We start from the raw sequence: 16,859 nt of genomic DNA on the forward strand, positions 1-16,859 counted from the left end.
CAATACAGTGCAGACAATGTTGTAAGTTTGGTCAGAGTTCTTTGGTCTGAAGACATGCCTTGGTGATTTGTGGCAAATATAGGGATAAGTTGTGCAGCGGTAGAAACTGAGAAGGAACCAAAGTATAGTCAGTGTGGGGGGAATCACAAAGCATGGCGATCAGATTGTCCAAAGAGAGAGATTAAAATAACCAAGAATAGTTCCAACAAAACAATGCATGAGGAAGAAGAACCAAAGCAAGGGAAGTGTTGGAGCCATAATGTATCTTTGTTGTTTTAATTGTATCTGCACAAGCTGAATGTATAATGCAGTTCCAACATTGAACACAGGATGGAGCATTCAACTTATGAGTGCATATAAGTAATCACCGGGTGATCAGATGCAGGTGTGTGGCACGGAAGCAAACAGTAGTAGAGACATGGCAGAAATCCTACAATGAAGCGGGAGAGTGAAGTGTTCTCCGTGAGAGGGTGATCAAGAAAAGAGAGCGTGCGGCCCCGTTGAGGGAGTTTACGGAGCAGATGAAAATACACAGAAAGACAGAAGCACAATTAGAAGAAGTATATTTAGTTTTTTTTTTGTAAATAACTGACGGTGTCAAGAGGAAGTAAAGTCCCCTGGTTTGTCCCCTATACTCTAACGCCAGGCAGGCACATGGTATGATCACCACAGGAGGCCGGAGGGCTTTCCTTTACTTCCAGCTGTCAAGGCCCTGACACACCTACCCGATTTTGGGAGTCAGAGGCCGTCAGGTCAGAGACAGTCGGGCATTCGCAGCGCCCTACTCAGGTTGGTGTCCCGCACCGTCGTTGCTTTACGGCACATTTTCACACCTCCCTCGGCCGATTCAACATGTTGAAGAAATCACTCTGATTGGCTGTTGCCTCTTTTGAATGACGAATACACACTACCGCTGCCTGCTGGTAAGGACAGTTATTGCCACTCGTCGACTGAAGTCTTTGCGGTGTGTTCGTAGGCGGGCGACGTAGGCGGGCGACGTAGGCGGGCGACGTAGGCGGGCGGCGTAGGCGGGCGGCGTAGGCGGGCGGCGTAGGCGGGCGGCGTAGCCGACGCAGGCGACGTAGCGGACGTAAAAGTCGGGACGCCTTCGGTACGCGTTCTTTGGTCTCAGGTTGGTGTGTAGCGGCCTTAAAGGTCCCATGTCATGCTTTTCCGGTTATTACCCGTCCCCTTGTGTGTTATGAAGGTTTTTATGCATGTAAACGGTCTGCAGAGTCAAAACACTCAAAGTACACCCTGTAGCGAGTACAACTCTAACACAGAAAATACCTCCCCAAAACGCCTCGTTGGAGATACGTCATTGTCCATTGTTTACTTCCTGGGTATCGTGACGTAGGAATGGCCAGTAGCCGCGCCCAGAGCTATGGCGCGATACGGTCGTGTGGTACCCGGAACCAAATGGACCAATCCGTGGAGCCGTTACGTTACGTCCGCGGAGCCGTTATGTTAAGCCCCCGCTGATTGGTCAAAATTGACCAATCCACGGACTTCCTCACACACTCAGTGCAGGCAGCTCTGCTGATCTCTCCTCCCTGGCTGCAGGCTGATAACAGACAGTTGGGATCGCGGGGAAGTTCTCTCTGCAGACCCATTCTCACAGCGTTTATCAACCTTTTTCTTACTCAATATCAAGCCATACTGATTGTTTTTACTTCGGCTGTGAGTTTGTGTGTGCTCAGGATGAGTTTGGCTGTGTTTCACTGTTGCTAAACAAGGAAACCACACGTCCCGACCAATCAGAGCACACTGTGCTCACAGGGAGCGTGGGGGCTGGAGCTATTGGAGCTACAACGAGCCGTTAAAGGCAGAGAGTGAAATTCAGTGAATACACGTAGTTTACAGAGATGCTGTATGAGAAACCAATGTGAGTTTGGAAAATTGCATAATATAAATCTATTCCAGTAGACCTCAACAATAGAATTATGATCAGTGGAAATGGCCATGACATGGGACCTTTAAGATTGTAAACAAAGTCACGTGACTGGGGGCAGATGACAGCGCTGACAAGGTGTGTTTCCCGCAGCGAGACGCTACAATACTAATTGTGGGCTTATCATGTTGATTCGGCCACAATAGAAAACAAAAAAAACTCTCACTCTCTCCAGAGGGGCAGGTCAGACAAAAATGGCAAATGGGCCGTTGCCCGGGCAACATTAGTCCGTACCTGGTTAAATTGCTCCTGCTGACTTGAGCCAGCCATTCTTTCCTCCTCTCTGTGTCAGTGGGGACACCTTACATTTGTACTCCTTTCCCTGAGCGCTTGGAGCATCCCCCGGCAGCACAGCAAACCATGGGGGAGACTATATGCCAGGACAACACAGAGGAAAAGGCACAGACAAACTGCATGCATGCTATTCAATGTTCATTGAATTCCATTTATTTACAATGGATGTTCCTAAAACAACACATGTAACATCATCATCACCATCACCATCACCATCACCATCACCATCATCATCATACTGCTGCTGCTAGTCCTTTGACTCATTGTGCTGTCCGTTGACAATCATTGATAGGCACCTGTGGGTCTCCTGTCCTTTCTGAAAGTCATAAAGATTACATTAGTCATTTAGATGATGGATTACTGAAACCACCATGAATTAAAGAAATGGTAGAAATGTATCTAATCATAATTTTGAAACCTTCCTCCCCTCCCTCTAAATATATCAATAAACATTAGGATGTGATGCTCCTGACTACCATACGGGTTTAAGAAGATAATATTTGTTTTAAAGAATTCAAAGCAATAAACAACAGGCTCTTTAACCAAGGCAACGTTAGCCTAACATGTATATGTTAACAGGTAAGATAGCTGTTCACACTGTCTATTTTCTACTTTGTGTAATGCTATTTTAATTCTATTTAAGATGTTTACATTTTCGATTGTTTAATTCTAGTCTTTTAACTGTCTAATGTACAATGCCTTTGTCTTTTGCTGCTGCAGTGTAAACATTTCCCCAATTGGTATCAATAAAGTACTTCTTTTTTTATCTTAATCCTCAAATATTAGCAAATGTTACTTTAAAAAACAAACAAAACATTGATGTAATTACATACACATATTGATATGTTGTATAAATATTGCAAATCAAAACCTTTATTGACCACTAATGACCAAAAATTGCATTTCGATCCTGTTCGATTTATGCATTCAAATGGTGATTCAAATGGCCCGCCACGAACTTCAGATTCATGTTAGCACCTGAGTATGACCCGCCCTATTGGTGTATGATCAAATTTGATTTCTAATTTTAAATAAAAGGAAATAAATTCACAGTTATTGTCAAACAGGAGTTAAATCAATTTCTCGCTTATTGTAAGAATGTATTTCACCATATTCATATTCAAATGATCGGGAAATTACGTTGTAATGATAATAAATCACCTCCCTCATTCAGATTAATGTCGATTGTTATTTTTTATGTTTGAATGTTAAAAAAGAACAATCGACAGTGTTGTAGAGCCGATGAATGGGAGTCAGCAGGATGATCTTGTATACACGCTACACAAGCTAGAATGACAGCACAACACAGGTGCACTCACTAACTCTTCCGTGGTGCAACACACACTATATAACCCATTGAATTGTGTCCCGTAAATGTCACCAGTATAAACATAATTATGTAAATAACCCCATTTGTGTTCTGTGAAAAGGAAAAGGATATTACATTGTTTTTTGTTACTATCGTTGCAGTGTCTTAAATGTAATTTAGGTGAACTTCCTGTTTTATTTAGAATTATTATTACCTCTTGGGTTGCCGTACAGCCAATGCGTGACGTCATTGGTAAGCGTAACGGACCCCGAGCACATGTGGTACAGACACCGGCTCCCGTCGTTCACTTGGTTCGCGACCGACACATCACTACCTCACACATAACTCTAGCCCTGCATGTGGCGTCTCGTCACTCCGGTTCTCTCTCTGTGTTCCTGAGAAAGTGTGTGTGAGCTCCAGCTCTACTGATCCATCATCTGTGTGTCTGGATAAACCTCCGAACGGACTCTGTGCTCTTTTTTCTGGAGCGTTTACCTCGGACTATAGGAGCTAGCTTAGCATGCTAGCTGGACACACGTTAGCAACACTAGTCAGATTGAGAGTTTGACGGAGAGAGAAACGGTGTGTTTAACGGAGTCTGCAGGGAAAGGTGATCTAGGAAACATGAGTAAAGTCCAAATGCTGCTGTCGTTGAATCAGCAGCGACTCACTGCTGCTGATGAAGAGATATTTGCTCTGTTTGAACGAACAATAGCAGAGCTCGAGGAGGAGCTGTTTCTTTCCAAAGAGGAGAACAAGAGGCTCCAGAAACTACTGGACGCTGTTTTACAGCCTCAGCTTCGGATACACAGAGCAGGTCTGTTCCCTTTACTGTTCATTAACACTTTATTATCGCATTAATAACACTTTAGACTCTTTATCAGCACTCGTTGCAGGTAGTATCCTGAAGTAAAAGTACAAATATATAATATGAAAATACTCCATTACAAGTTAAAGTACTGCATTCATATCTTTAAGTACAAGTATGTAAGTATTATGACACAAATGTACTTAATTATAGTTTATCACGGAAGAGCAAACCTACCAAAATAAATATATTTAGAAAAATACATACATCGAATAATATGCCATGTAATGTACTGATTTCAATATTAACCAGACATGTAGGCACTAGTTGATTACATTTAACATAAATTGATCATTTAGTTTTAATGTGCTCATTTATTCACCTTTTCTTTTTAAATGTGTAAAAAGCAAATAAAAAACACTCCAAACATTGGATTAATTCAAATTGCGGGAGAATAATTCATTAAAAAATCAATAACAAATATGTTCAATAATTAAGTAAACACGTCTTAATGTTACTTGATAAAGAATAGGGGAACTAGTACAAAGGTCATAAAGTAATTCAAACATTAATATAAATGAATGTAAAATCTCATCAATCAATTATTGCCAACATTTATTTATAATATATTCTGTATATTGTAGTGCCGAGAGACGGGAGTCGGAGGCGGGGTATCAAAGGTACAAGCTAGACTTTTATTTAGCATTAACACACATGTAAACACTTCAAGCCCGGGAAGCAAGACCTGGGTAAACGGGAAGTCCGGCTAACTCAAATGTCCGTGCGGAACAATACCCCAACCCATAGGTCCGTGGGTGAATAATGTCAATCACCACACAAGCCCTCCCAGAATTCACCCATAGTCAAACCCTCGCACCTGGGAGGAAGTACCACCCAGCGCGTACGGACCACAGGGGCGCGGGACATGGGAGGAGGCCCAGACGTGGGGGCAGAGCCAACTTCAACCCGCTATTTTTGATTTAGTCTTACGGCCCGTCTACACTACAGGCATCAACAAATCTTGAAGCTGGGCGTGTCTGAAGCTTGGCGATTTTTTGCGAGCAACAACCAATCACATGAATCTCCCGCCCCCGGCATGCAAAGCAATAGCAATGTTAAAACGAAGTAAACTGGATATAAAATCCCCAAACAGGCGAAAACCTACCAGTTTCATCCACTGTCTCTGCCACCTCCCTCCATGCCTGGTTCCTCCGGTTTGTATCCCGGTAGGTGAAGAGGGTCTGGTCTAGGGCTGGGCGATTTTTTCAGTTTTCACGATTAATTTGCATTTTTACTTTCCTACGGTTTGTGAAATGGCTGAACCGAAAAATCGCGATTTTAAAACATTTCTAGACTCCGCAGATTTGTTTTTGCTTTAAGGGACTCCGTAGTAGCTACTCTCTCACTTTCCAGAACGCGCACAAAACTCAGCCACATTGACTTTGACTCCCCGATCTGCAGCTCTGCTGTTGTTATGCTGTGTTCGTTGTTGAGCATAACAGAGGACTCAGACATTGTACATTACATATATAACTAAACACGCCTTTTCTCCTCCTTATCTCTTTCATGACTTTTCATTTAATATGGTTTTGAACGCTGTAATCAATACTCAAGACAGGAAAAACTTCACGGCTGGTTTCATATCTGGTAGTTCCGGTTGTTGTCTCATGCTACCCACGTCTGTAAACAAACGTATTCAAATACACTGTACCTTCATTTAATATTCAGCAATAATAATATCTCGACATCTATACAGTAGTTGTAGTGTTGAAATCAGTAGGTTTCGGTGTGCAACACTCCGTGTCATATTGCTACTAAATTCACCTCTATAGTAAATGGTATATTAACCACATGCTAAATGCTAACCGGAGATGAAGGATTTTCAGAATAAAAGCTTAACAACTGCGCACGAGAACTTCTGGTTTTTCAGTATAAAACAGCATTTAAACTGACGGTATGTTTAAGGTACTTTATGCCATCAAAAACATTGATTTTAATTTATAACACTGTGCGCATGTGCAGAGCTGCAGATCGGGTAGTCACATAGCCTACTACAATCACATTCACCGACAGATGTACCATAAAAATGTTCACGAACACAGATGAAGAACTCATTCCTAAAAAAGGTGCTACTTCAGTTGTATGGAAGTGGTTCGGGTACAAGCGGTCATACATTAGTGCTGTCGACTTCAAAATATCGTCGACGACATATTTCCGCGTCGACGCGTCGCTACACACACGTGGGTGTGTAAACAAAGCAACAAGCAGTTCGCAATCGCACTTCAAACACAATGGAGACTGAAACGGCTACCACCTCCTCCTCACAGGATTGCGCACGAAGCCCTCACACGAAAACATCTCGCCCTAGGTCTTCAAAAGCATGGGAATATTTTAAAGTTAGTCCAAAATGCAAAGATATTGTCATTTGCAGTCTTTGCCAAATGGAGTTGGCATATCACACAAGCACAAAGGCTATGTTGGAACATTTAAAGCGACAGCTAGCTGTGGTGGCTACCACAGCTAGCATTTGCTCTCCGATTTTTACATAAAAATGGAATTATGGATTATAAATTCAATCATTTTTTTTATACATAGACGTTAAAAACCTAACCGATTCAGCCGCGTTTTTTCTCATTTTAATGCCATTGAACACGTCTTTTGATCAGATTGACAGCTACGGTGAGACGATCTCCCTAGAAGCTCTGTAAAGATACGTGTTGTGATGTCTGTGTTTGCTTCCCCTGTCCGAGTCCGGATCACTCAGTGATGATACTATATACCTACATAATCTGTGGAGTCTCAGCTTTAATCGGATATCTTGTATGTGCAGCTACGATAAGTAATAAGGGTACTTTATCTTGAGTTCTGTGCCAATGTCCGTTAGCATTTTTCGCTCATGGGTCATTTAGATGCTTCTTATGAGACTTGTGTTTTGTTTTGGTAAACATGGTTTGTATCGTCAATTAGCTGAGATTATGTCCGTTAATCTAGTATAACACATTAATAGTTTGTTACATATTAAGATCCCCTGAGACACAGTATCGTGAAAAAACCTTTTTTTACATTACGTTTTTTTTTACATTACGTTTTTTATGAATTGAACAACAGAAAAATAATCGCTAGATTAGTCGACTAATCGATCAAATAATCGCCCGATTAATCGTTTTCGAAATAATCGTTTCCCCCCAGCACTATCATACATAGAACAAACAACTGTTCTGTGTAAGGTCTGTAGAAAGACAACTTCCTAGAAAGTTAAAGGGATGTTATTTTGTTTGAGGGTATTTTTGTATTATTCATTTCATTATCATTATTTATTATTTGTTGTATTTCATTTTTCAAGTTTTTTCAGGGATGGCCTACAAGAGATTTTTTTTTCAGTTTGATTTAAAAAAAATCTTTGCACATTAATGACAGCCAAGTGCCGTGGTGCTGTTTTTATTTTATTTTATTTATTCTTGAACAACTGATTTGTTCACATGCCTAGACTACTTGGTAATCTCATTTATTTTTATTGTGTTAATAAAGAAAATATGTATTTAAATTTTGCCTTGGTCTGATTTGTTTCGAAAAAAACTGAAAAAATCGAGGTTTAAATCGAAAATTGTCCATTAGTTAGGGAAAAAAAAATCGAGATTTTATTTTTAGGCCAAATCGCCCAGCCCTAGTCTGGTCATACAAAACTGGGTGATTTGCTACAGCGAATCAGAATGTACTGAGGAGAGAAAGGCTGCAGCCTCCTCTCGCAGTCACGGCCGAGCAGAAGAGAACCCACAAGCATTCGTCCTTACTGGCTGTTTGCTCCTCCTCTCTGGGGGCTAGGGTGACGTAGGAGACTTCCCCCTCGTTCTTCTGTGTCCGATATTGCGTTCAACATTTTACATTCATTGCTTACTTCCACATGCCTTTTCTCCTCCTTATCTCTTTCATAACTTTATATGTAATACATGTTAACGGCGTCAATAGCCACTTTAATTATATTAATGGACGGTAGTCCCGGATGTCTTCATGAAGGATTTTCACAATAAAAGCTTGGTATTGAGAACCTCCGGGTTTTTCCAGAATAAAATAGCATTTAAACTGACGGTACGTTTAAGGTAGCTTATGCTATCAAAACATTGATTTTAATTTCTAACAAAATGCACAGAGTTTTGGGAAGTGCAGCAGTTTCGTTGTCATTAGGTCTGTTTGAAGATCGTTAGCTTTGTCTTGAAGGCACAAAGTCTTTCAAGCAGATCAGCGATAGACTTTTCGCGACCCTGCAGTTCGCAATTCAAAGTGTTGAGGGGTCCAAAAATGTCACACAAAGTAAACTTCTGCCATAAACTGTTCATCTAACATGCGCTCCAAGAGGTTTGTAGCTTGTTTGTGCTTAACGTGCGAAGGAAAGACACAATCTCCTGGCGGAGTTCACAAACGATCCAGGACCTTTTCTTTGCTGAGCCATCGGACATCGTTATGGACGAGTAAGTCCGTGTGTTCAGCAAACGTGTCAGCAAGCAGCTGACTGAACAGGAGGTGTTGCAGGCTGGATGTTGAGCGAATGAAATTCACAATGTCCATGGTGTTTTTAAAATCATCACTGAGCTTTGCACATGACACAGATTGATGAATATATACAGTGTAAATACTGCATGTGTGGGGCTATGGCAGATAGACGTGCCACCAGCCCCTGCACTCTGCCGATCATAGCTGGAGCGCCAGTGACCAACAGGCAAACTTTTTTTAAATCCAGTTGACGTTTGTTAAAAAACGAGACTATATTTTGAAAGATAACCTCACCTGTAGTGTGTCCCTCCAACTGAATAAGCCCCAGAAGTTCTTCCCTAAAGCGAACTCCATCGGAAAACCTCACAGATGCACAGCTGGGCCATGTCAGTACAGTCAGTTGATTCGTCCACAGCGATTGATATAAACTCTGCTTTTCGAAGGTTTTCCAAAAGCTTCCCCGACACATCCTTTGCAAGTAGTTCCACTCTGCAAAGTGTTGTAATAATAATAATCCTTATATTTATTATAGCGCTTTATCAATGACTCTCAAAGCGCTTTACAAATACACATTACACATACAGATCATACATGTAATCGTCATCTACTGTGGACAATACCCACAGGAGCAAATTCGGGTGAAGTGTCTTGCTCAAGGACACAACGGCCTGACGCAGTGGGACGGGAGCGGGTTTCGAACTGGAGTTCCCCAACGCCCCCTTGATCTGATGATCAAACGCACAGACCACTGCGCCACCCGTCCCTGTTGTGCCTGAGATAGGTACTTTTTTAATGGCTGAAGTGACGCTGTCTTTTACTTTTTGGTCAATAACCACTTCATCAATGACAGCAAGCATAAACTCTTTAACCGTCTCTGCGTCGGTAAAGGGCCTCTTCTGTCTGGCTAGTGTCCAGGCTACTCGCAGGGATGCTATCGTAGCTCTCTCTTGTTCCGTGCAAAATCGACTAAAAGCCACTTGACTACGTTCAAATTATGCTAGCAGTCCCTGTACTTTCCTTCTCCGTTCCTCTGAGCCCACCGGAAAACTGGCAGAAAACGAGCCGTGATTTGATTTTTAGTGTCGCTTTACGTTGTATTCTTTCATCACGGATATACTTTTGTTGCACAATAAACACACCGGTTTATTACCTGTTGTGGTTGGCGAAGTAAATACATATTTGTCAGTCCATTCATTCTGGAATTGGCGATTTTCCGAATCAGCTTTACATTTCTTGGGCTTGGAGAGACATCTTGAAGCTGTTGTTAATTAAGTACTTTCTCTGTGTCCCGCGAACCTAGTGTGTAACGTGAGTTTCACTGAGCCAATGGCAAGTGCGGACACAGTGCAGTTTTTTTTTTTTTATGAGAAGAGCGCGGCAGGCAAAACAACAAATTCAAAATAATTCGAATGAATCGTCATCGTCGGATTTAGTGTGACCAGACATTAGTTTTATATATGCTATTACTCATATTCCATTTCGATTTGCAGGCAACCTCTGTGGGCCAGAAAAAAGTTCTGAAGGGCCTGATTCGGGCGTGGGCCACTAGTTGAATAGGCCTGCTTTAGGGTCTCCGTATATACACTAGTATTAGACGCAGTCAAAAGTTTGGACACATCTTCTCATTCGAAGTTTTCAATCAATCAATGTTTATTTATATAGCCCAATATCACAAATGTTACATTTGTCTCAGTGGACTTCACAATTGGTACAGAATATCAGTATGACAATACGACATCCTCTGTCCTTAGACCCTCGCATCGTACAAGGGATCAGGAGAAGTAGTATGATGAGACAGGCAGGACCGCAGATACAGGTTCAGCCACGACTCGAAGTCCAGAACTCAGGATAGAGGATCCAGGACCACCTTTTTTAATTATTTAAATTGGTTGTACATTGTAGATTAATACTGAAGACATCAAAACTATAAAACAACACATATGTAATTATTATAGCGTTCTGTGGTTTTTGTGAGTGGCCTTGAGGATACATTCAAAGTTCTATTTTCCGGATCGACTGGCCTTCATTTCTTAAAGTGATGATTGACGGTCGTTTCTCTTCACTGAGTTGAGTGGGTCTTGCCATAATATGGATTACAACAGTAGTCAAATAGGGCTCTCCACTGTGCACTAACCCTACACATTAAGAAGGCAAGTAATTCCACAAATTGACTCTTGGCAAGGCACACGTGTTAATGGAAACCATTCCAGTTGACGACCTTGTTATGGCAGATTCCTTATTACATCGTATTTATCGCTTATTCATTAAGGTCACACAGGTCAGAGAGGCCCCATCGTCTTGTTATATCAGCCTTATGGCTAGTCAAATGGTTAGTTAAGACAAATGTGTTATTGAGTTAAGTTTCCAGAGAAGAGGCCCCATCGTTTCCCCCGTAATTATTAGGGGTGAGCAGAAGTACAAAGAGGCTCCATAGCTCAGTCGGTAGAGCCTCAGGTAATAATACAGTTCAGTCTTTGTTAGTTAAAGACGTCATGAGATAGTGACCTTTCGACATATGAAACATATACAAGGACGGCATTCATAGGGGAAAATGTGTGTGTTCATTACAGTAGCTATATATGCCTGTGTAAAACTGCTACTCGTTCGGGCATTTCCGCGATTGGTTGCTGTTGAAGCAAGGTGATGTACTCCAATATTATTATTTATTGTTGTGCAACTAAATATTGATTAATCTCAACCATATCTGTGTTTATGTTTTATTGATCGCTCTCTGTGTTAATATTTAAAGTTGGTGAGCCATTAATTGCACTAACATCCTGATGAAGCTGACTAAGAGAAGCCCAGAGTGTGAAAAGCTGTCATCAAGGCAAAAGGGGGCTGCTTTGAAGAATCTAGAATAAAAATCACACTTTTTTGTTAACTAGATAATTCCATATGTGTTCTTTCATAGTTTTGATGTCTTCAGTATTAATCTACAAAGTAGAAACAAATTAAAATAAACAATTGAATGAGAAGGTGGCCAAACTTTTGACTGGTACTGTAAATAAAAAACACAAATATTTTAATATTTAGCAGGTTTCCTCGTCTATAATCATTTATAGAAGCATAACTTTAAACATGTACAGCAGTAAAATGCAACATTCAAAATAATCTAGAAACATCATAAATGAAACACTGACAGGGAACATTTGACTGCACCATCATTACTATGACATAAGAGGGTGCCGTAAAATGTTGTGATAATACTTGCATACTTTTACTTAAATAAGGTTTGAATTAGGGCTGTGCAATTAACCTATTTTAATCTATTACGATTTTGGCTTGCAACGATTATGAAAACAACGTAATCGGAAAAAAAAAACGATTATTTTGCTGCATTCCCTTTCGCAATGATGCTCTCAATGTGTCTTATACATACAGTTATACATCCTGCCACCCCCAGCCCTCAGCCAGGTTGTGTTGTGACTTGCAGTCTGTTTAATAAATCCATATAAACACGTCACAAGGGAAGCTTTAATTTGTAACACAGTATTTTCATTCTATAATGTAGGCGTAGTGCAGGGCCAAAAAAATCCGGCCCCGGGGGGATATTTGCTGGCCCTTTTGAGTATAACGTTAAGTAATCTACTTTTGTTTTTAAACAGTTTTTTTTTGAGAGAGAGAGAGAGAGAGAGAGAGAGAGAAGAGAGAGAGAGAGAGAGAGAGGAGAGAGAGAAGAGAGAGAGACAGACACAGAGGAGAGAGGAACGCTATCTATGTAGAGAGATGCTCGCTCATCGCTGAGCTCTCGCGCTCGCTATACGCTCTCTCCGACTCTCCGCTCTCTCTCGCTCTCTGCTCTCGCTATCTCTCTCTCCGCCTCTCTCTTAGAAGATAGACTTGGCTGGGGGGCTCGGGTTTCGAACCCACCTAATAGTTACTGTAGTGACAAATTTATTGCATCTCTGCGTGAATGATTAGATAATTTCACCTAAATCAAATGAAATGATGTTAAATTAGCTTCTCATGTATGTCTACTGAGTTCTGAATTTGCCATTTAGATCTATAAAGGCCTTGGGGCTATGTTGTTTGATTGAATTAAACAATGTATGCACTATGCTGTATCTGAAGCTCTTAATATGATTGCTCATATTTCAAGCCATCTTTTTCCCGGCCCCTTGCTTTGGATCGTTTTCATCGACCGACCCCCATTCCAAGGGCCTCTTTGCACTTCCGCTCACCCCTAATAATTGCGGAAGAGACGATGGGCCTCTCTTCTCTGGAAACTGTAATTCAATAACATACCTAATTATATTGACTAGGTCCAAGACTGATATAACAGTGTGTTTCCTGTTTCCTGCAGATGTCCGGCAGCTGGTGGTGGTTAAAGAAGACCAGCAGGAGTGGATCACCTGTCTGGACCAGGAGGACCCAGAGTCCCCCCCACACATTAAGCAGGAACAGGAGGAACTCAGGATCAGTCAGGAGGGAGAGCAGTTTCAGGAGCTAGAGGAGGCTGATATCACCAAGTCCACTTTCACTCCTGACCCTGTGAAGAGTGAAGATGATAAAGAGAAACCTCAGTCCTCACAGCCTCATCAAAGACAAACTGAACACATGGAAACAGAAGCTGATGGAGATGAGTGTCGAGGACCAGAACCAGCTAGGAACTCAGATCCAGAGAGCAGTTTACAACCAAAGACTGAGGACCACACTGGAGACTCTTCTGAAGAGACTGATGACTCTTCTGAACCTGACGCTGAACAAAGTGCTGATTGGAAGGAGACCAGAGAACCTGCCACAGGCTCAAACTCACCGAAAAATAGACAAGAATCTGTCAGTGATCCCCGACATAGTGCTGAGAAGAAACCATTCAGCTGCTCAGTCTGTAAGAAAGCTTTTAGATATAGACAACAACTAGATCAACACATGAGAATCCACACAGGAGAGAAACCCTTTCGCTGCTCAGTTTGTGAGAAAGCTTTTTCACAGAGTGGAACTTTAAAGGCACACATGAGAGTCCACACAGGAGAGAAAGCACACAGCTGCTCAGTTTGTAAGAAAGCTTTTTCAAGGAAGGAACATTTCAAGGCACACATGAGAATCCACACAGGAGAGAAAGCATTCAAATGCTCAGTCTGTAAGAAAGCTTTTTCACAGAGTGGAAGTTTAAAGGCACACATGAGAGTCCACACAGGAGAGAAAGCATTCAAATGCTCAGTTTGTGAGAAAGCTTTTGCACGGAGTGGAAGTTTAAAGGAACACATGAGAATCCACACAGGGGAGAAACCATTCAAATGCTCAGTTTGTGAGAAAGCTTTTGCACGGAGTGAAAATTTAAAGGAACACATGCGAGTCCACACAGGAGAGAGAGCACACAGCTGCTCAGTCTGTAAGAAAGCTTTTTCACAGAGTGGAAGTTTAAAGACACACATGAGAATCCACTCAGGAGAGAAACCATTCAAATGCTCAGTCTGTAAGAAAGCTTTTTTACACTGTAGAAGTTTAAAGGAACACATGACAGTCCACACAGGAGAGAAAGAACACATCTGCTCAGTCTGTAAGAAAGCTTTTTCACACAGTGGAAGTTTAAAGGAACACATGAGAGTCCACACAGGAGAGAAAGCATTCAAATGCTCAGTCTGTAAGAAAGCTTTTTCACAGAGTGGAAATGTAAAGACACACATGAGAGTCCACACAAGAGAGAAACCATTCAAATGCTCAGTCTGTAATAAAGCTTTTTCACACAATGGCGGTTTAAAGGAACACATGAGAGTCCACACAGGAGAGGAAATATACAGCTGCAATGTTTGTGACAAAAGATTTAAATGGCGTAATCATTTCCAAAGGCACAAGTGTGTTGGTCGTCAGTCCTCACAGCTTAATGAAATTGAAACTGAGGATAACGGAGAGGCAGAGCCTCCAATCAGCAGTTCAGCTGAACACATGGAAACAGAAGCTGATGGAGAGGACAATGAATAAGTCTTATGACAGTTCACACGTGAGAGAAATCTGTCTGACTGGATTAACATTGTTGTACAACATCCTTATAAGACTTAAATGAACTCCATCTTTATCAACATAAGTGGACAATATGTTTAATGTTTTTGTCATTCTGATTTATACGTTAACCACTGGTTGATGAACCATTTTATTTGGATTGAGGGCTCCAAGTTTCCATATAGGATGATTTGATGTATTGTTCTTTATTTCTAAATGTTTTTGTATCATTGCTATCCTGTTAATGAGCCCTGTTTTACATAAATGTACCTGTTATCGGAGTGTTTTTGCATCTGTAACTGTAAGGGAATACATTTTCCTATTTTGTATCCTGATGACCTAATGCCGTTACATGTCAATCAATGTTTATTTATATAGCCCAATATCATAAATGTTACATTTGTCTCAGTGGTCTTCACAGTGTGTACAGAATATCAGTATGACAATACGACACCCTCTGTCCTTAGACCCTCACATCGTACAAGGAAAAACTTCCGGAGAAAACCCACCGTTTAAAGGGAAAAATGGGAGATAATACAGTGGGGCAAAAAAGTATTTAGTCAGCCACCAATTGTGCAAGTTCTCCCACTTAAAAAGATGAGAGAGGCCTGTAATTTGCATCCTATGTATACCTAAACTATGAGAGACAAAATGAGAAAAAAAAATTCACATTGGCTGATTTTTAAAGAATTTATTTGCAAATGATGGTGGAAAATAAGTATTTGGTCAATAACAAAAGTCCATCTCAATACTTTGTTGGCAATGACAGAGGTCAAACGTTTTCTGTAAGTCTTCACAAGGTTTTTAGACACTGTTGCTGGTATTTTGGCCCATTCCTCCATGCAGATCTCCTCTAGAGCAGTGATGTTTTGGGGCTTTCGCTGGGCAACACAGACTTTCAACTCCCTCCAAAGATTTTCTATGGGGTTGAGATCAGTCTTCTCCTCGTCCTCCTCTCTTTGTGAAGAACACGTCGGTCCGTCCTTGTTCTCCTCTCTTTGTGAAGAACACGTCCGTCAGTCTTCTCCTCGTTGTCCTCTCTTTGTGAAGAACACGTCCGTCAGTATTCTCCTCGTCCTCCTCTCTTGATGAAGAACACGTCCGTCAGTCTTCTCCTCGTCCTCCTCTCTTTGTGAAGAACACGTCCGTCAGTCTTCTCCTCGTCCTCTTCTCTTTGTGAAGAACACGTCCGTCAGTCTCAGGGATGCAAACATAGGTATGGTGAAAAAAAACAGCGTAATATACCATCTGAAAAAGGCCTGTGCTATAATGCTTCAATTAACTGGCTGTTCTTTATAATATACTCTGATCAATAGGAGACAGAGATATTAAGCTATAAATCAAGGGTTTTTATTATTATTTACAGCAGGGGTGGGGAACCTTTTTCCTTTCAATTTTTACAACATCCTCAAAGGGCCGTACAAATTATTGAACTCAACCTCTGCTTAAAAAAATTAAAATCACAGCCCATTCATTTGGCCTTTCTTTCATGCTGTGCAAAGAAAAAGTAACCTCTTAATCCAGATATCTTACCATGACACATGCATGCACGTGCACGGTTGTGGCATGACCACCAACGCAGAAAAATATGGACACAAGATGTGCGCATATGTATTTAGTATCCTATCCATGTGGACATGATTTAAGTGGGGGAGGGACCTAACCTCCTCTAGGGGGGTCCGGGGGTATGCTCCCCCGGGAACATTTATTAGCGACTTACAATAAGTGCATTCGACCAACCAAATACAAGCTTGAAGAAAACAGTCGTATAAGTACATCAGGTTTCATAGAGCCAACACATTTCAAGTGCTACTCAACTGGCTTTAGATAAGCCAGTCCTTTTATTAGTATACAAGTGCTTTGTTAATAGTTCTATCGCTCGAAGTGGAGTCGAAAGAGATGAGTTTTCAGTCTGGAAGGTGTGTAAGCTTTCTGCTGTCCTGATTTCATTGGGGAGCTCATTCCATCATTTTGGAGCCAGGATAGCAAACCCACGTGTTTTTGCTGATGGGAACTTGGGTCACCCTCGCAGTGTGGGTGCAGAGAGCCATTTGGCTAATGCAGAGCGG

General features: G+C 41.4%; 1 protein-coding gene across 1 annotated transcript; it reads left to right on the top strand.

The window, feature by feature from the left end:
- The first annotated feature begins 4,175 nt into the window (after positions 1-4,175).
- Positions 4,176-15,166, top strand: LOC139434661 (zinc finger protein ZFP2-like). Its single transcript, XM_071204546.1, has 2 exons — positions 4,176-4,371; positions 13,154-15,166. The coding sequence occupies exons 1-2, from the start codon at positions 4,179-4,181 to the stop codon at positions 14,770-14,772; spliced, it is 1,812 nt and encodes a 603-aa protein (XP_071060647.1). The 5' UTR covers positions 4,176-4,178; the 3' UTR covers positions 14,773-15,166.
- Positions 15,167-16,859: the final 1,693 nt, after the last annotated feature.

The sequence above is a fragment of the Pseudochaenichthys georgianus genome, chromosome 10 (assembly GCF_902827115.2).
Source record: "Pseudochaenichthys georgianus chromosome 10, fPseGeo1.2, whole genome shotgun sequence".
Lineage (NCBI taxonomy): Eukaryota > Metazoa > Chordata > Actinopteri > Perciformes > Channichthyidae > Pseudochaenichthys > Pseudochaenichthys georgianus.